The sequence below is a fragment of the Carex rostrata genome, chromosome 23, assembly GCF_964058835.1.
Source record: "Carex rostrata chromosome 23, lpCarRost1.2, whole genome shotgun sequence".
NCBI classification, from domain to species: Eukaryota; Viridiplantae; Streptophyta; class Magnoliopsida; order Poales; family Cyperaceae; genus Carex; species Carex rostrata.
Window position 1 is genome coordinate 2,977,123 of NC_135940.1, and position 21,115 is coordinate 2,998,237.

Here is a 21,115-nt window from a genome sequence, read left to right on the forward strand (position 1 = left end):
CTAGGAGAATAAAAGTTAATTTATAAGTGTCCTCTATTCTGGAGTGAGTTTATGTTGTTAATCTAATATTTTTAGGTTTACAGAGACAGAGCTAGGCAATCTGTCCGAAATTTTTATTACTATTCAAAATTAATAAATAATTTACAAATCTATAACTTGGTGTGCTGGATTTTGAAATTTGTCCAAATCAGAGATTAAATTTTCGGTTTTGTACAAACTTTCTGCAAACAAAGTTTTATGATTTTAGGCAGTCCGAAACCGGAGATTAAATTCCAAAAATTAAATCTCTCATTCTAATTTTTTTTTCTTAATTAAACAGAATAGAGGCATTTGAATCAAATAGAAGAATCCAAAACGGTTCTAAGTTTTTTAACTCAAAATTGTCGTAGTTTTTTTTTTGTATTTTCAAAAATAGAAGAATTCAAATATTTTTTGTATTTACTTATGAATGACTTTTGAACTGAGATCAATAATTCATATTCAAAACATTTTTATTTTTTTTAATAAAGCACAAAGAAATATTTTAATTTGTCTTACAGTCACAAAAAATCTGGCCTTAAGTTGATCCGGGTTATTTGTCGCGGTTTTTTAATAAATCAAATTATATAGTATTCAATCTATTTTCAAAGAAATATATAAAATATTTCTAATATTTCAATACAAAAAAACAAATAAATTATAAACATTTTTGTTTAACTAAAAAAAAACTTAGAATTGGTAATTCTCCGGTTCTTAAAACCGGGAATTTAATCTTCGGTTCGGACTGTCTAGAACCAGAATTTTTTTTGGCGGAAAGTTTGTATGAAACCGGAAATTTAATCTCCGGCTTGGACAGATTTTGAAATTCCTAAGCATGGGGTGTATATTTTGAAATTTAATATGTTTTTGGATATTAATAAAAATTTCGGCAATCTGTCAAGGGTGTACAAAAAAAAAATTTACAGTGAAATATTTATATATCATATTGGCTTTAAACGACGAACTCATATCGTAGAAACCGAACTACTTCACGAGTGTTGTGTACATGCAAAATTTGAAATTCATTTAGTACAAAGTTAAGTAATCAAAAAATGATGAAAAATGAATGCATTTTAATTAAAATAACGTATGAACCTTTATTTTTTAACCACTTAACTTTGTACTAAATAAATTCTAATTTTTTTTTTCAATACACAAGCATTACTCGTGGAGTGAAATAGTGGTCAGGTTTCAGCAGTTAGAATTTGTCATTTAAATCACTCAATCTGCCTTATTAAATAGTTTCATGGTATCTATCCAAATACATGTGCCCAATATGACATATGAAAATAAAATGTATAGTTCATAACATTTTGAATATGACATATGAAAATAAATATATAGTTCATAACATTTCAAAAGAGAGGGATTGGTGTCAAATATTAAAAAAATCAGGATAGGAAAAAAAAACTCTTTCAGACCTTGAGTAATTGGAGGATCTAATGGTTATTTCACAAAAAAAGAAGGTATTATCCTAATTTATAGCAGCTTTTGTCAACTTAATTGCAAAGTAAATTTGCATTCAAGTTCTGATAAGGATAATTAGGTTTTTTTTTTTTTTTACCAAATTAGACCAAATAAATGAGTCAGTAGGAAATCTTGACTTGTCTTACTCCTTACAAATTGTAATAAAACAACAGAGTCTACAAAATATTTTTCTGCATTAAATCCATAAAATCATAAATGTTTGCTAGATGTGATGTGAGCAGTGTAAAAGGAATCAAAGGACATGATCCACAAAAGAAGCGTTCCTTCCACACGCCAACTATTCAAGTTGTTTCACATGTTGCTATCATTTTTATTTGTGATGAAATTTCTATTTTAGAATATATAATAATATAAAGTTTTTCCAAAATTAGAAGTCAAAATCTTACAATTTCTCATACCCAAAATTCAGATGGGGGATATGGTGGTGTTGTAGGGATGAAAACGGATCGGATATTAAGACGGATTTAGATTAGACCGGATATTTATTAAAATTATATTAATATTATTAAAAAATAACAAAGTTCATAATTATAGTGATGAATAACATAATTTTTCATAATATATATTAAACTATATGGTATATATGTACTATTAGGATACATATAATTAAAATGTAAAATCGTATCAGTATCTGTATCCACATGAAAGTATTTTTTGTCGATTTCAGTTATTCTTACAAATATGGCGGTAATAAGTTATCTGAAAATATCATTAAAAAATTGCCCATCTAATGATCACAGTGTGCAATGGTAAATCATTTCCAATTTCTCACAAATAATGGTTAGAGAATTTTACAACCGTTGTTTTGAAAAGAAATCGGAGGAGCTGATCCACAAGAGAAGCGAGGCTAATTTGAGTGTTTTTCTTTAAATCTTTGGAGAGGTTGTAAAGTTATGAGCAGAGCTCAAATTCTCGATCTTTTGGTGGCACTGTCTTAGGGAAATTTTTCTAGTCAACTGTACTACCGCCAACCGATTCAAGTGTTGTTATCCTTATAAATTGTGATGAATTTTATATAAAAGAAAATTAATAATAGCAACTTTTTTTTTGTGGTCTAAAATTGGTATTGAAGATTCTACTGTTTCAAAACCCATAATTCAGAAGAGGGATCTGGTGATGTTGTTGAAAATTATGGAACGATTTTTATCAAAGGATCCTGGAAAAAACAGTTATTCTTACAAATGCAACAATAAATTACTGGGAAAAATAACGGTTATATAATTTTATTAACCACAGTGGGCAGTGGTACAACATTCCCAATTTCCCACAAATAAAGGTTATAGAATTTTATCCACCGTTGATTTGAAGTTTATACCATTTAAATTGGATTTTCGAAAAATATTCACATTAAAAATTGCCTCAGTATAACATTGTGATGTGAATCCAATTTATAAATCTTACATCGGCCAAACATGATTTGGATAACAAGGTTTTACGTTTTTCACTCAGTAATCATTACTAAGTTTCTAAAAAAAAAAAAAAAAAAGTTTTACGTTTTTCACTTAGTAGTCATTACTAAGTTTCTCAAAAAAAAAAAAAGTTTTACATTTTTCGCTCAGTAGTCATTACTAAGTTTCTCAAAAAAAAAAGTTTTACGTTTTTCACTTAGTAGTCATTAGTCATTACTAAGTTTCTAAAAAAAAAAAGATTTTACGTTTTCGAAAGTTAATATATTTTTGTTCAATATATATATTTTTCTAAATAAGTCCGCAATATTACGGAATCGTTGGTACATAATATTCTTCAAGTAAGGTCCACAAAATAATTATTTTATTACGAGAAGGTCTAATGAAAATTAGCTGCAATATAGTAAAAAATATAAAAAAAAATGTACAAATTTGGTCTTTACATTGATTGCATACAATTTCGTTTAATTTAGGACTGCACGCTTGTGATCTTTTAAGTTGAAGGAATGGCTTGAAATGATAAAAGGAAAACCACAATTAAAAAAAAAAATGGAAATGGTAGGATTTGTTGTGGTTAAGAGTAAAAAGTTGAAAATAATTCTAGACGAGGAGGATAAAAGTTAATTTTTTTATGTGGTCAATCGAAGATTTTTAGCTTTCATAGGAGAGAGAAGAAGAGAGAGAAAGAGAAGGATCTAAGTGTGATTTCACAAAAAAAAAAAAAAAATACTATTCAAATTTGTAGCAGCTTTTTTGTCAACTTATTTGCTAAGAAAATACACACAAAATAAAATTGTGTTCAAAGTTCTGATAAGGATAACTAGAAAAAAAAAACCGTCAAATACTAAAATTAGACCAAATAAGTCGGTCGGTTCACCCAATTATACATCCACGTCAGCGCCAGATCTTGATTTGTCCTTACTCTTTACTGTTCTACCTCACAATTAATATAAAACAAATTGCAATAAAACAACACAGTCTACAAAATATCTTTTTGAATTTATACCTATTTTGTGGGAAAGGAATAAGAGAGAAGTGAGGCTGCCACACGCCAGCTCTTCTCATTTTCCTTCACATGTTGTTATCATCTAATTAAATTTATGTTGAATTTTCTATTTTAGAATTTGAATAATATCAAGTTTTTTTTAAATTGGAATTCAAACTCCTACAATTTGGAAACCCCAAACTTTTAGATAAGGGATAGTCTAAACCGAATTAAAAATAATAATTTAATTTTGTTTGGTTTTAAAAAAATCTAATTGAACTGGACTGAACCGAACAAATTGAAGTAAATTTTAGTTTGTATGATTAAACCAAAATAAGATATTAATCATAAAAATAAATAATTTTTTTGAAAAAAATTTAGGAATAGATTTTTTTTCAATAACTGATTTTAAATCAAGCTGAGCAATACATATTATGTCATAATTTTTACATTTTTTAAATGTTTGGTTCAAATGGGGAATGGGTTTAAAATTTCAGTTGGTTCTGTCTAACCGATTTTAAATTTCTGAATCAATCTGACTCGAACCATTAAATCAGTTTTTAAAAAAATGAACTGAACCCATCTATTTAACCGAAAAAACCAATCCCTTTAAATCAAACTCTCTCGGTGATTTAAAACCGATTAAACCAGTCCGATGAACACCCCTAATGTGGTGATAAGTTCTCAGAAAAAAATCATTAAAAAAAAATCAATCACCACAGTTTGAAGTGGTAAAATATTCTCAATTTCTCACAAATAGTGGTTATAGAGATTTTATTGACCGTTGATTTGGAAAAATTCAGAGGAGCTGATCCCCCAAACACGCAAGTTCTTCAAGTTGCTTGAAATGTTGTTATCATCTTAAAATATGATGATTTTTTTTTATAGAAAATGAGTAATAGTGATATTTTCTGAAATTGGAATTGAACATTTTAATAATTTCAAAAACCATAAATTTATATGAGAGATCTGATGGTGGTGTTAAAAATTATGGACAAATTTTTTCAGAAGGATACCAGTAAAACAATTATTCTTCAAGTTCGGCGGTAAATTACCAAAAAAAAGCATAATTTTTCTTTTGGTTGGATGATTATCAGTGTGCGGTAGTAAAACAATTTCAATTTCCCACAAATGACAACTTAATTAAAATTTTATTGACCGTTAATTTTGTAAAACACTCAGATCAAATATCGCCATATTATTACATTGCAATTTGAATTCAATTTATAAGGTGTAAATCGGACGGACAAGATTTAGATAACAATGTTTTACTATGTGAAAACTTCATATTTTTTGTTTAATATTTATTTATTTTTATATAAGTCCATGATAATACATAATGGTTGGTACATAATATGTTTCAAGTAAGGTCCCAAAAATAATTATTTTATTACGAAGGTCTCATTAAAATTAGCTACAATACACCATAATTGGTGATAAAATTTACATAATGATGGAATCAGAATCTTGTCCAATATACAATAGACAATAGTTGTTGAATCAATTTTATGATCTCTCAATCCAATATTACATATTCAAAATTTGTAAAATTTTGGTCTCTCCATAAATTAGGATAACTATTGATTACATAATTGACTTTGAGAGCATGCTACCTAATTTTATTTAGGAACCGAATCGTCTGTCCCCTTGGCTGCAGGAAATTCCTGCTCCCAGAGTCACTGCAGAGTGGGTCCCCATATAACCCTAAATCCAAAACCACTTTAATCCAAAACCCTTTAACAGTAACCGGGCCCACCCCGCAGTGACTCTGGGAGCAGAAATTTCCTGCACCCCACGGGGTAGGAGATATGGTTCCTTTTATTTAGGATTGCATGCGTGTTTTCTTCAAATTGAAGGAATGGCTTGAAATGGTAAAAGGTAAAACACAATTTTTGAAAAAAATTATGAACGGTATGATTTGATTTTATTAAAGAGTTAAAAATTGAAAATAACTCTAGACTAGGAGAATAAAAGTTGTTTTAAAAGTTGAAATGATTGAATTTACGTTGTCTATTCCATATTTTTTTTAGCTTTGATGCGACTATCTAAATTTTCGAAAATTTGATAAAAATATATGTTTAATTTCTAAATACATTGTTGTAATAATTTTGACAAAAATATATGTTTCATAGTTTTTGTAGTATTTATCATTATATATACAGTTGATAAACATTTAAAAAAAAAAGAGGTACTGGTGTTAAATATTTAAAAAGCAGGACAATAAAGAAACATTCAAACCTTGAATAATCGAAAGATCTAAAATCTAATGATGTCTCATGTCTCACAAAATTTCTTCAAGTCAAATATCAACACTTTTTTTTTTGTCTATATTCCTTGGGAACTTGTTGTTCTTAATTTTGTAACGTAATTCACACCAGAGGCCGCCAGACAAGCTGTGAGCTGTGCACAGTGCATACACTGGATGCTCTAATCATCTCCAGTCTAAACACAAGCTGTACACGTCCATTATTCTTAAACTAACCCAGTCAAATACAAGAACAAAAAACAAAAAAACAAAAAACTCTGAATAAGAGGCCTCACTGCTAGGGGTGTAAACAAATACGGATAATCCGCTCCGTATTCGTTATGTATTCGGAGATTATCTGAATTCGGATTAAACAGATACAGATATGGATAATTTTTGCATATGGTGAAAAAATGACAGATACGGATACAAATAATTTCATGAAGGTGAATATCTGTGTTCGTATCCGCAATTATCCGGATCCAAAAATACTCCCAACCAGTTTTAACTTTACTGCTTCGGATATAAGTTATTATATATTATCCAATATTCATTTCGGTCTTAGTTGTGGTATAAATGATAATATGACATGATTTTCAATTTAATCTTTTTTTTTGCTGGTGATGGTGCTACAATAACGCAATTTCTTTTCCTTTTTACCTCCATTTCTTCATTCTTTTCCATTCAAGACTTTTGTTTGTTAATATAGTATGCTTTTAGTCTCTGCTAAATTGCTTTTAGTCATTGTTTCAAGAGAACAACAAATCACTTTTTTGTATCTTAAAATGAATAACTCAATTATCCAACAATTATTCGTTTCGTATTCGTATTCGAATCCGTATCCATTGATTATCTGCTCCGTATCCATATCGTTTAAGGCAGATATGGTTTTAAATTTTAATATCTGTTTATTATCCGTATCTGTATCCGTATCCGCTCATTGAAAAACGGATATAGATATGGTATTAGCATTATCCGCTCCGAATCCATCTGTTTACACCCGTACTCATTGCTCCATAAGTATTTGAATTCTTTTAAAAAATAAATTCTAGTTTTTTTTTTTTAATTCTGAAAATAATCTTTCCATTGTCCATTTTTTTTAAAAAAATATGAACAAAAATTAATATTTACTCTTTAGGAAATAATAGGCTACTTTGTTTGAGAAACCCAAAAGGAATTAATAAAAAGTCCGTTCCAACTATTTTCCTGTGATGCTAACGACAAAATAATTATCTAGTTAATTAGAACAATTTCCGTTTAGTACCAGTTAAATATCATATAAATTCCTTGTTAAATGGTTTAGAGCGAACTAATATTGTTTTCGACCTTTCCATTTTTCAAAATCTTCTTAATATATGAGGAGGGTTTAAACTATTTTTCAAAATCTTAATATATTTTTCTCATGATTTTCTTACCTTATCATGTCTCACATTTTATATCATCATTTTTAATGTTCAAACTATTGATCTGAATCATTTAACATGATATCTATACTAAAATATGTTTGGAGATCAATTTTAATAATTTTTGAAAACTTTTTATCATTTCTTAAATAGTTACAAATCATTGTTTTTGAACCATCTATAAACAATAATTTTGTAGTAAAATAGTTTCAAAAGTTATAAAATTTGAAGTTTATGAATATTATGTTGAACAGTTTGGATCAATATTTTAGATAAAAATAAAATATAAAATATGAGACATAAAGTATTAAAATTTAGAACTCTTCAATTAATATATTTAAATATAAATTTTAAAATATTAACTTTTTTGCAAAATCAGTTCCATCGTGTGGCGGCCACATCGAGGAAACTGGATACTTCCAGTTATGGCTCGATTAGGTCAAAAATATCTTGCTTCTTTACCTTATCGTGATTCGCGAATCGCGATCACCACACGCCCAAACCCACCAATTGTTGCTTCTCAAACTCCCGTTCTACCAGAACTCCATTCTTTGGCGTGCGGGACCGAAAAATATCTCCGCAGTCGCAAGACATACACCAAGTTCAGTCAAACATAAAACAAATTCCCAAATCCACTCCCATCTCTTCGGCACGAGCCTTCCACACGCACTTCCTGAACATCAAATCTCGACTCTACACGTGGCACCTATCAGCGCCCTCAAAAACACCTATATTATCTCCTTCCCTCACCCCTCAACCTTTCATCCTTCTCTCACAATTTTAAAAGCTTCTCTCTCTCTGTAAACCAAAGCAAACCAAATCAAGCTCAAAACATGCTTCTAAAGGCAGTTTCATCTCTCTCTCTCCTCCCCCTCTCCGACTCTGCTTCAGTCGGATCAACCAAGACCGGGCCGGTACAATCCGTGTGGGTGCCCCGTGGAAGGAAGGGATCGGTCGGAGGCGGATCTCTGGTGGCTCAGGCGACATCTGACAACGCCAAGGTGATAACAGGGGTGATATTCGAGCCGTTTGAGGAGGTGAAGAGTACTCTGGCGCTTGTGCCACAGGAGATCGACCAATCACTCGCGCGGCACAAGTATCTTGATGAGTGTGAGGCAGCTATTAATGAACAGATTAAGTATGGTTTTCTCAACTCCCTTTTGTTTATTTCTTGAAAATTTTCAAGTTTAGAGAGGTTTTGCGGCACTCCGTTTATTTTATTTGTCGTTAGTTCTCTGTAGTCAATGGAGTTTGGAAGATCTGGATGTATTTATTACGGTTTTGCACTGTTAATTAGGAGGATTAAATGTTAATTTCAAGGATTTAGGTTCATTAGTAGATTAAAAAATTCAGATAAAATTGTTCGTTGCTTACGAAAAGACTTGTCCTGTGGTGATTTTTCAATAGGTGTAACAAAGTTTCCTTGCTTTTTTTGAGAAAATTGCGTAAACACCCCTTTTTTCCGATAAATGATTAGAAATTATCTTTTTATTGCAGCAGACTAGTTACAGGCTAACAGCGTTATTGCAGAAAATTGCAAAGTTATTTTTTTAATGATAAAGTAGGCAGAGCATTAAAAAAAGCTTTCCAGAATTCCAGGAGAAAAAGAAAAAGAAATTGTCAAATATTCAAATTCACTTCTATGCTCTGTTCTGCAAAATTAAAGCACTATTGATTATTCACAAAAGTGATGTTCTTTACATTTTAACCCTTATATCTGGAGAAATTATTGTATGGTACCAATGTTTTCCACTATAATAAGTAATAACCTATAATTTGTTGTTGTGAAATGTTTTACAGTGTGGAATACAATGTGTCTTATGTGTATCATGCCATGTTTGCATACTTCGATCGGGACAATGTCGCTCTTAAGGGTTTTGCAAAGTAAGAAATTATAATACTTCATATTTCTTTCTTGTTTCTTGATATTGTAAGTTAATTTGTCTTGAAATATTAATCTAATATGAAATTATAGGTTCTTTAAGGATTCAAGTGACGAAGAAAGAGAGCATGCTGAGAAACTTATGAAGTACCAGGTAATATTTGGGTTTAAAATTAAAATTCTACTCAAACATTTTTTTTTTTGGGTAGTACAATATATGATATGATATATGTCATAATTCAGATAGTAAATTTATAATTTTTTTTATCAATTTCTTATTTGTAGAATACACGTGGAGGCCGTGTGAAGCTAAATTCCATTGTAATGCCGTTGACCGAGTTTGATCATCCTGAGAAAGGCGATGCTTTATATGGTAAGTATTTCTTTAATTTTTTTTTTTTAAAAGTAAGATATATGTCCTACATGCATTAATTTTGGAGAGCAAAGTTTCATAAGTTGGATCCGACCTTTATTACACTATTATTGGAAACTATCAAATTATGTGCATTGTCGAGGATATTTTTGAATGTTTACCTGGAAACTGGCATCTAAAGTATAATAATTGTGAAGTCCCAAAAAAGAGGCGTGACAGGTGTCTGGCAGTCTGCCTCTAATCGACACAAATGGCAATATTTTAAGTGTTACTTTTGTTGCATGCTTTTTATACAAATTTACATTTTTTTACATACAAAGAAGGCTTTGCTTTATAAACCTAGATGTAAAAAGTCGTACACTATCCTTGTTAAGTATTTCTTAATACTGGTTTAGGTAGTAACTAGTCACATCTTTAGTAGGTCTTTTATAAGCAAGCAAAAATTTTGTTGGTACTTGGTACCATTGGATGAGGGCACAATCTTGTAATGGGTCAATAATGATTGGGCCCACATTCAATGGTTACGATTGAATTACATTTTATAATGAGTCGTTGGCATGAGACTGACACCAAATGTATGCATCACAGTAGACAACTATATATTATATATATTAAATACACTGATTGGAGCTAACTAAACTTTTCCTCCATGATTAGTGGGACAAGTGTTGTTGGGTGGTGGATGGATCACACAAATTTTAATTGCATGTTAACATCAATTAATGCTAATCAACTAGTAATTTTTCTATTTTTCCATTACTTAATTCTCATGGGTTAATTTAGTCAAATAAATAAGAATGTAGTCCGATGTTTGGAGCCACTTTAAAAATGAGTCTGTATGAGATATCTTACATTTTCAGTTTTTATCTAAAACTAGGATAATTTTTTTTTGGTCACTATTCAAATTGCCGAGGCTCGGGGCCCGTATTATTATGCTTTGTGCAAAAATGATTTGAACGGTACAGATTTTTTACATATCAAAAAGTGTGAGATATCTGAGGGGACGCGAATTCCTTTATAATACAACGATATTAATAGTGCACTGTATTTATTTTAATTTAGCATACTGTTGCACAAAATGTTTGGGCGTATATTGGTTAATTAATTAATTATTTTTTTCTTTTACAGCAATGGAGTTGGCTTTAGCACTTGAGAAACTTGTCAACGAAAAACTTCTAGCTTTACACAGTGTAAGTGATACTAATTTTTTTTTTTTAACTTTTTGTAATAAAAAAGGGAAATATTTATTAATATATGTTTCCTCTTATTTTAATTATTTTCTACAAATACCGTCTTCTATTCATTTAATAGTTGATCTCAAAGCATCCTACAGATAATTTATGTTGAACATAAAAAATATATTATTGTTATTTCTCTTGCTCTGCTAAGCATGGATTTGAGGTACAATTAAATGCAACACTAATTTCTCATTAAATTGCTAATTTATAAATATGCATGATTGAACAGATTGCAGACAAAGCCAATGATCCACAGCTGACTGATTTCATCGAGGGTGAATATCTCCAAGAGCAGGTACAAATTTATTGTCCTATATAATATCTTTTCATATCATAAACATAAACATAAACAAATTATAGTCTAACAAACTTGCAATCATCTATTAGGTGGAAGCTATTAAGAAAATCTCAGAATTTGTTGCTCAACTGAGGAGAATTGGGAAAGGACATGGTTAGTCTTTTAAAACCCAAAAACAATTCTCAATTATCTTTCTAATTTCATTAATTATTCTAGATTTCTAACGCTGAATATATCTATTTGGTGCAGGGGTATGGCATTTTGATCAGGCACTTCTCAACGGAGGTGCTTGAAAAAGGAGAGAACATGTCTAGGGAAAGAGAAGTTGGTTTGAAGCTAAGTGGTGTTAGCTGTTAATTGGAGATTTTATTATGCGGTAGAGAGAGAGAGAATTTGTAGGTTTATGTTTGTTGTGTCAAGTATGAGAATCTAGCTGTATACTTGTTCTTTTAATGCGCTATGGAGTTTTTAGAGTTGGAAATATATTGGGGGATGTTGAGCATAATAGTTTCACTATATGAATAATTAAAGAAATTAAAAAATTCTTTGAGGGTACATGAGAAATTAAACCTATAATAAAAAGATTGTAGTTTTCTCTTAAAATAATAACAAGCCTAACGGGTTTTTATTTAAAAAGAAAAAAAAAATTGACCATCTAAATTTATCTATCCAAATCTATCTATATATCTGTCCCTCTCTCCCAGGCGATGCACTCCACTACCTTTTCCGTTAACACAGTACTTTTGGCGCGATCTTCACCCCGCGACTTTCGACTGCTACAACTACAGGGTAAGATTTCTTGCCGATTGTCTTCTCCTTCACTCTGTATATTATTTTGCCATTGTTCCTGAAAAATTGTTCATTTTTAGCCAAATATTAGGTGCTTCTGAGTAATTTCTTCAGAGTTTTACTGGCATGCAGCCATGCAATTCACAGCCAAAGATTGGCAAACTACTATTGTCTCCTATGGATCATTACAAAACAAAAAAAATGAAAGTTTGATTACTAGATTTGAGCAATTAATCTTTAATAAAGCAATAATATTGTTTTCATTAATATAGGAAATCTCCAATGAGGCTACTAAAAATCTCCAAAAACAATTAGAAGATTATGTTTTAAAGCAATAGATATAAGAAGAACTAACAAGGACAAGAAGCGCATGCTCGAGTTTTCTTTCGAGATACCTCAGCTTGGACGTACCTAGGCAAGTCGTATGATAAACCGTTACATTGGGAATTGGACTGTTTTGAAAATTAAACCAGTCGGCAAGTGCCCCCTGATTTTTTCGTCAAGACGATGAGATGAGGGGTGACTCAGGTTAGGATCCATCACTGGATTCGTTTAGTCTTTTGAATAAATTTGTGACCCAAATTCTAAAATATTAAAAAATTGAATCCAGATTGTTTCATTTTTGGGTACTTGCTACTGATTTTCTTAATCTGGAACGACCCCTTTTCTTTCAGGTTTTGTGAAACTGTACCACATTCTTCAATGATAATCTTACTCAGAATGATACCCGTCAATGGAAAATTTTATATACACCAAGTGTATTGTTTGAAAAGAACCTATATTTAACAGGGTATCAAGCACATGCATAATCCCAAATTAAGCCCTTATTCCTACATGATACTGTAAATTTAACACAGAATATACATGTTCTATTCCCCAAATGAAGTACTTATTCTTATAATGGGTCATTTTGTTCAACCCAGGAAGAGCTAATAGCAAAATAAATACATAACATGGTAAGTTATACTGATATAATTTGATAGCACCATATTGAACGCAAAACATTTTGAAACTTGGTATGATAACGCCCGAAGCAAAAAAGTAAATTCTTACCATGTCCATCAAAGCAGAGGCTCAAAGAAGAAGAACAAAAAGAAGAATCATCAACAACAACAGCCAACAGCAATGAATTAACATTCCTAATGAAGAAGAGTTTGATGCTAGAGATAAAATAATAACCGATGAGAGGTTTGCTGCTATGCATCAGGATCCATTGTTTAGGAAGATGAGAAAAAAATATAAACAAAGAAATGATTGACTCTTGGTTCGGTAAAAAATGTAAAGATAACAATTTTGCTAGGTCAGCCGCACCAGTGGATGTAAGGATGATTTGAACTTAGGTACCCTCTACCTACGGTAAAATTGCCAAGTTCAAATTCATAATAGATTATAACTTATGGTTTTTTTTTTAATCGACAAATGCTCCTTTGCTGAGCTAGTTAAAGCTTTCATTTTCTTGCATAAGCTATGCATATCATTGTGCAAGACTATTACACCCAAAGTACACATAATCAAATCAAGATGCATGCACCTATACAACTTTACAGTTGTATCACCAATTGACTTGTCAGTTTTCAATAATATCAACTTCCTCCCACATCGCATTAATGAGAAGACATCATGTTAAAGACCTTTAGAAATTATATAATGTTAAAAATCAAATGCATTATCAATTTCAATAACTACTTCAGAAACAATGCTAGGCACACATCTAAAATACTTGGTTTTATTTTTTCTGAGTTCAATATCAAAATAATCATATCCACCTAAGAGAAGATTGAATTGTGTTACTTTTTAGGGTTATAAAAGAGAACTGTGACAAGGACATAATGTGAGAAATACAGGCAATAAATTGTCAGATTGCTTCATGCATCACTTACCTGCCTTTCCTAGACGAATCATGTAAGCTGTCACTTGCTAAATGATTAGTATATTCAAAATTTTCAGTTTTTGTTATTATGTGTCATTTCAGTTATATTGGCAAAACAGTTAATCAATGCATTTTTTACAGGACCCGTTTGCTATATGGATTTGCAAGTAACAATATTCGATGCCAATTCTTGGAGATGTAAAGGAACATAAACTTTTATACATTTCAATTAGGTTAATTCTAATCTCATGTAGGCTAACTATTTCATATAACCAATTACTAAAGGCCCAATTGAAATATTAAGGCCTCAGCACACTTTTGCATCCTCTGCCTATTCCAAAGCCCACAACATATCTTCTCACATAACCAATGTTATCAGAACCGGACTAGACATCGAACCGCTAAAGCTTCGGTTCAATGGTTCACTGGTTGGATCGGTGGTTCAACTGGCTCAATTGTTGGTTTTTTTAAATTACATATAACTTATTATCTAAAATCCAAACTGGTTATATACAATGAGAGTATATATCTGGTTCAATAGAAAATGCAATTCTAACAAACTATAGTAAAGAGTGCATGTCAAAAATCATAGAGAAAAATGAAAAGCAACAACATAATAGAAGTTCAACATCTAATTATCTGATATACTTAACAGTTGACACATAATATATCGCAAGTAGCCTCATAACACAAGATAAAATGTTTAATGCTTTTACTAGCTACGACAATTAACTAGCAACAAAATTAAAATGCTAAAACTTAAAAATTTAAAACAAAGTAAATTGCCACTCAGTAACTGAAATATTATGATATATATCATGGTTAGGACCTGCATGTTCTATGTCATCTCCTGCGGTTTCTCTAGCATCGACACTTTCATTTCCTTGCTCTTGGACTCTTTCTATGTTGTTTGTGCATGAGTCTTCCATCTCATCACCGGAATCAAATTCATCCAAATTCAAAAATTCATCTACAAAATGAAACTCATAAGTGCATAACAGTCTAAATAAAAATCCTAATTAAAAGTTTTAACATGATCTAAATGGCTAATTTTTTTTATATATATACAAGATAACAAGAATAACAAAAATGCAACATGTATCCAAATTACAAAACCAACCCAAACTTTACATTCTGGTAAATCTGACAGAAACCCAATCCATTTAATTTTCAAATAAAAATTCTGACCTGAAATAAATCTAATAAGAACCACTGCAAAGTTATCACAGCAAGAAGACCTTGAATTCAGCATCAAACGATACATCAAACAATTTTAACTGATTGCGCTCCTTTTGAACTAGAATACCATACTGATAGATATATTTTTGAAAGGGTTTAGAATTTTAAATTTAAGGTAGATCTGAAGCACCATGGGCATATGAAGTTACCTGGCAAAGGTTACTGACTTACTGTCTTAAAGCAATTTTAAACAATGGACAACATTTATGCACCTTCTTTTGTTCCTCACGAATCAGTCAGAGACAATATTTAAGGATTGCAATTGGTAAAGCAAGACATTAAATTGCTTAGTCTTGCATAATTTAATTGCCAATCAATTTCCAACTGAGCCCCAATCAGTGTTTAAGTTCCAACTACTCTCATCTAAATCTTATTTTGACTTAAGCATTTCATCGAACACCTTCAATGCAGTCATTTATTCAATCATCTAAAAAATTCAAGCTTTTCAAATGCATGGACTACAAATTCGAATTAAATGATTAGATGAGAATACTTACAGTATCTAATTCAAGTTCTTTGGTGATTTCGTTTCAAGCTTATGCCTTCAGAAATCAGAACATCCTTGAGCCTATGTGCAATATACCACAATATATGCAAGAAGATTGAAGGAGAAAGGAGAGCAATTTTCTCATTTCTTTCATCTCAGTCGTGTGGAGAAAAGGCAGGAAATGAAAAAATTTAGTGAAATTGGAAGATACACTAAGTTCTCGTTTCTGAAAGAGGAAGATATGGATATCTCAAATGTTGATTTGAACCGTGGTTTAACCCGGTTTTCTCCAGCGTCTTTTTTACATGAACCAACCGATAAAACTGTTTTTACCCGAATCAACTACATAAGTGGTAATTGAAAGGGATCGAACCGGACAGGTGACCGGTTCCGGTTTTTTCCGACCGAACCGGCCGGTCCAATCCGGTTTGATAACACTGCACATAACAATTTGTTCACGTACCGTAGCCTCACCCTTTCCGTTGACTCAACAATAGTTGGTGTTGGGTCAACACACGGCATAAACTCTATTTAAGGAACTCTATAGTATTGTGTAGGGAAAGAAAGCTCAAATAAGGAAATGAGTCTGACAATGGATACGCTCTTTACAAAATTAGAAGAGGCCTCGCAAACTGGAGATGTCAATTCATTAAAAGAGCTACTCAAGAAAGATAAGGACCTGCTTGACAAGGTAATTGGGGTTACATTAGTTGAAGTGAGAGATAACCCCCTACATATTGCAGCAATGCTTGGTCATGCTGATTTTGTTCGCGAGGTTATCCATCACAAACCTGAGCTTGCCAAGGAGCTCAACGGCCAGGGTTTATCACCTCTGCATTTGGCTGCTGTCCACGATCATGTCACTGTAGTTAAGGAGTTGTTGAAGGTAATATGATCAGTTGTTTTTGACTTCTATTTTATATATATATATATATATATATATAGTAAGGCTACCATGCTTTTCAAATTAAAGTGGGTGTTTTAATTTGCGCTCATATTTCTAGTTTCAAACTTCAAAATGTCGATCCGAACTGTTCAGGTTGATATCCATATTAAATTGTGCTTGGAGACCGAATTTTATATTTTTTGAAATTTTTTTTACTATTTTTTTAGAATTTTTGAAAATCACTGTTTTTGATGGTTCAGAATTTTCTGAAAAACACTGCCTTTAATCTGACACCGGTCATTAAAAATGAATATATAAAACAACTTATAAAATAAGTTATAAACGATTGATTTCTTTGACAGCTTGACCTTGTAGCAAATGAATTCGAAACTTTTAAAATTTTGCATTTACATGCATTTTCATAGATGGATTTCAACGGTTTAGATTCGTCTTTGAAGCCGATTCAATATACTTTTAGAGTTGTGCCCATCAACCTCTCTTGGTGAGCACATCACACCCTAGCTTTGCTCGTATATATATACCATTTTGTTGTCAGCAAATTAATTAAAAATTCAAGATCGATTTTACGGTTTCCAAAATATATATACGCTTGTAATTTAATGTTTATTTTTCTCTGCAGGCTGACTTGGACCTTTGTTTAATAAGGGAGAAACAGGAAGGCTTATTACCACTTGATATTGCTGTTAAAAACGGAAGGACAGTAATTATCAAAGAGTTAGTGGAAGCCTGTGAGATGATACGAGCAGCTGGGGGAAAGACTGCAGCTGAAGTGTTGTCTGAATCAGAACCAGTTGTCAGGGACTCTAATTCACGTGACAGTTCTAACCCAAGAGTGCGACAACATAGCACCACAAATGACATAGAAAAAGCATTGCCAGAGGTGGAAAAGGAAACAGAGTACGATCCGCAAATTCTATTGTTGGTGTCAACGTTGGTGGCGACTGTCACCTTCACAGCAGCAATATTAAATCCTCCAGGAGCTTTTAATTCTAAGGGTCAACCAACCCTTGGCGATTCTTTAAAAAGATTCAAAATATGTAACGTGTTGGCGTTTATTTCATCTGTTAGTGTTATGATGCTTTTCTTATGTGTGGTCCCTCGGAAGAAAAAAATTGTGATGAAATTCTTGGAGATGGTGATCTGGGTTGCTACCTTCTTTATGGTTATGGCATTTTATTATGGCATGCTTGCACTCTATGATGATAAATCTGATGATCAACACGTCCTACTGCTAAGCTTGATCAGGGCATGCGTCATTCTCTTCATGCTTGGTATCTCCTGGGTTGTAGTTCGGTTTCTGATTTTCTTGCTGAAGAAAAGTGGGTTATGGGAGCCATTTCAACGGCTTTTTGGTTCGTTAAAGAGGCGATTATTCTTCTTGAAGTGGCAACAACTTAGTAAAGGATCAAATTGTTGGAAGTGGTTCAAGAGGGTAATTTGCGTTGTATTGATCCTTGTTGTACTGGTGTTCTATTGCTTTCTATTATTGCTTGTAATATTGCTATTGTATGATTTGAAAAAATTTGTATGATTTGAAAAGTTAGTGACTTCAAATGTCTACTAACGATTTTATTGATATAAAATGTATTTACAATGAGTCAAATGACCCTCATTTATAAATCTAAACTTCTTTATTCTCATGAAATAATCTAAACTACTCTAATTATACTTATCTACATTACCCTTAAACACTCTATTATCTCCTTCTCTATCTCTCTCCATGACCGGTAACGCTTTCGTCCAATAGTCATCGCACTCCAACGGCTAGATCTACTCACCGCCATGCATTATATCTGATCTTCATAAAAATGAAAAAATAATTTCATTGTTGATTCCAATTGTCACACTTCATGTTTTGTGATCGTTATCAACATTCTCTATATATATGATATTTGATTCCATTAAATTTTTTTCTGATTCCGCTCATGAGATATCGGTTTTGGTGTCATGAGATGGTGTTGTACTATTGTGAGAAGGGAGTTACAAGAACGAGACAGTATCCGCAAGAGAAAAAAGTGACTATCCGCGAGGGTATACCGACATAAAGGTGTTTTTTTTCTATCCGCGAGGGTATACTGATAATATTGTGACTATTGTGAATTGTCATAGATCCTATGAGATACTCCGTATGAGGTTAAATTTGAACCATCCGCTATAAATTAGCATAAATCTTAAAAGAGCCCCTAAATTCCGATTAAACATGAATTCTTTACCCAGTAAAAGTAACCTCACCCGTGAGATAACTTGGGAGGATACTCATGAAGAGAAACGCAGTGTAGCCATAATTTTTACAAATGGTTGGTAACAAATTTTACTAGTACAACAAGCAAGTTGTGAATTATCGTGAATTTATCAATTCAGACATTGTGACAGTGTGAGCTATTTTAGAATAGACAAAATTTTCTCAGAGAATTTACAACAACACAATTATACTTTTTTTTAAAAAATTAGGATTCTTCTACCTAATAACCATAACATATACTTTTTTTTTTTAATTTTTTGAAAAACAATAATAAGATATTTAGCGAGTCACAAATTATGTTTATGAAACAATCATGACATAATTTTTATTGACTTTTATATTCCCCCCTTTAAGAAAATAAAATAATATTTTATTTCTATTTTTGAAAACCTCATAACTCGCACCTCGCTCAATATTTGATTCGAATATAACTTAAGTTTGACTAGTTCAATAAAATGAGCTTTAATATGTTTATATTTAGATACAAGTGTAGTTTAATTTTTTAATTTCTTTATAAAATAAACTAAATATTGATAAGCAAATATAGATCAAGTACTAATAATTTAATTTGTGTAGAACTCGAACTCAATTCATGTTATTAAGCTTCACTCGACTAAACTTAACTTATTATTAAATTAATCTAGAGTTAGAGTTAACATTCCTAATTATCAAAAATTGACAACATTATGACGTCTAGAATCAAACACATGCCTTCGTCATTCACGATTGAATGTAAACATTCAACGGTGAAAAAAGTTTTTCCAACTACTATTCCAAGTATGAGATGAATGAAACCAAATAATAATAAAAAAAAACAAGTCTTTTGGACACATTCGCTCAAGTCCACCCTCTCATCTGTTTTTTTGTAAGATTTCTTTTTTCCGGCATGTGCTCAGTTAAAACTATTGAACAAAATTGCGTTTGACAGAAAACAGAGGAATTAAAAAGAAATTTCTTAATGAATATTGTTATCACACAACAATAATACCGTGAAAATATATATATATATATATATATATATAGAACCCGGCTAATTTGCTGCCAGCATTTCTGTCCAAGGTGCTGCCGGACTTTTTTTTATTTTGTAATGTCCAAACAACAAATCCAAACCATTAGATGTGATCTCCATATTGAAATGTGCTTGGAGACCAAATTTTACATTTTTTGGAATTGTTTTACTATTTATTAAGCTGGTTTGAAAATTGTTGTTTTCAGTAAATTTCTGCAGCATTGAAAACAACGGTTTTTAAACCAGCTTAATAAATAGTAAACGAAATTCCAAAAAATGTAAAATTTAGTTTCCAAGTAGATTTTAATATAGATTAAATATCTAACGGTTTTGATTTGTTGTTTGGACATCACAAAATAAAAAACAACCCGGAAGCACCTTGGGCAGAAATGCTGCTGGCAGCAAATTAGCCAGACTATATATATATATATATATATATAGAGAGAGAGAGAGAGAGAGAGAGAGATGGGCTATGGTGCATTGCAATGCATGAACCCCCTTATGCATTGCACTATAATCACGGATTTAAAGTCCAAACGACCGATCCGAACCGTTAGATGTTTAATCCATATTGAAATGTGCTTGGAGACCAAATTTTACATTTTTTGGAATTTTTTTTACTATTTATTAAGCATTTTTGAAAATTGCTGTTTTGCTGTGAACAGTAAAAAACAGTAAAATTTTCTGGACCATCAGATCAGCGACTTTCAAAATTGCTTAATAAATAGTAAAAAAATTCCATAAAATGTAAAATTTGGTCCCCAAGCACATATTAATATGAAGAACAAGATGAACGGTTCGGATTGGTCGTTTGGACTTTAAATCCATGATTTATAGTGCAATGCATAAGAGGGTTCATGCATTGCAATGCACCATAGCCCATCTCTCTCTCTCTCTCTCTCTATATATATATATATATAAGAGAATGGCTAATATACAAACATTTGTTCCTAGACTTAGGAACAAACGGTTCGGTTCTCCGATTTTCAAAGTTCAAACAGTTGATCCAAACCATTAGATATTCAATTGATATTAAAATGTACTTGGTGACCAAATTTTACATTTTTTAGAATTTTTTTACTATTTATTAAGATGGTTTTAAAATCGCTGTTTTTCAATGGTGCAAAATTTAATAAAGCAAATAAGGACTTTGATCCTTATTTTTACTAAAAAAAAAATGGTGCAGAATTTTAATAAAAACAACGATTTTCAAACCATCTTAATAAATAGTACAAA

At 31.4% G+C, this 21,115-nt stretch overlaps 2 protein-coding genes across 2 annotated transcripts; both read left to right on the top strand.

The window, feature by feature from the left end:
* Positions 1–8,224: 8,224 nt before the first annotated feature.
* On the top strand, positions 8,225–11,783 carry LOC144574521 (ferritin-1, chloroplastic-like). The gene is made up of 8 exons (XM_078324481.1): positions 8,225–8,683; positions 9,346–9,429; positions 9,521–9,581; positions 9,713–9,800; positions 10,929–10,990; positions 11,268–11,333; positions 11,426–11,489; positions 11,586–11,783. Exons 1-8 carry the CDS (start codon positions 8,379–8,381, stop codon positions 11,627–11,629), a joined length of 774 nt encoding a protein of 257 aa, XP_078180607.1. The 5' UTR covers positions 8,225–8,378; the 3' UTR covers positions 11,630–11,783.
* A 4,455-nt stretch (positions 11,784–16,238) lies between these two features.
* LOC144574483 (uncharacterized) lies at positions 16,239–18,174 on the top strand. Its single transcript, XM_078324438.1, has 2 exons — positions 16,239–16,607; positions 17,248–18,174. The coding sequence occupies exons 1-2, from the start codon at positions 16,302–16,304 to the stop codon at positions 18,157–18,159; spliced, it is 1,218 nt and encodes a 405-aa protein (XP_078180564.1). The 5' UTR covers positions 16,239–16,301; the 3' UTR covers positions 18,160–18,174.
* Positions 18,175–21,115: the final 2,941 nt, after the last annotated feature.

What these genes read in the sequence shown, in the direction of transcription:
- LOC144574521 (XM_078324481.1), top strand. Translation starts at nt 8,379, where the DNA reads ATGCTTCTAAAGGCAGTTTCATCTCTCTCTCTCCTCCCCCTCTCCGAC. An exon ending in AGAAACTTATGAAGTACCAG is followed by an intron (nt 9,582 to 9,712) that starts GTAATATTTGGG and finishes TCTTATTTGTAG; the next exon opens with AATACACGTGGAGGCCGTGT. An exon ending in GTGAATATCTCCAAGAGCAG is followed by an intron (nt 11,334 to 11,425) that starts GTACAAATTTAT and finishes ATCATCTATTAG; the next exon opens with GTGGAAGCTATTAAGAAAAT.
- LOC144574483 (XM_078324438.1), top strand. Translation starts at nt 16,302, where the DNA reads ATGAGTCTGACAATGGATACGCTCTTTACAAAATTAGAAGAGGCCTCG. An exon ending in TAGTTAAGGAGTTGTTGAAG is followed by an intron (nt 16,608 to 17,247) that starts GTAATATGATCA and finishes TTTTCTCTGCAG; the next exon opens with GCTGACTTGGACCTTTGTTT.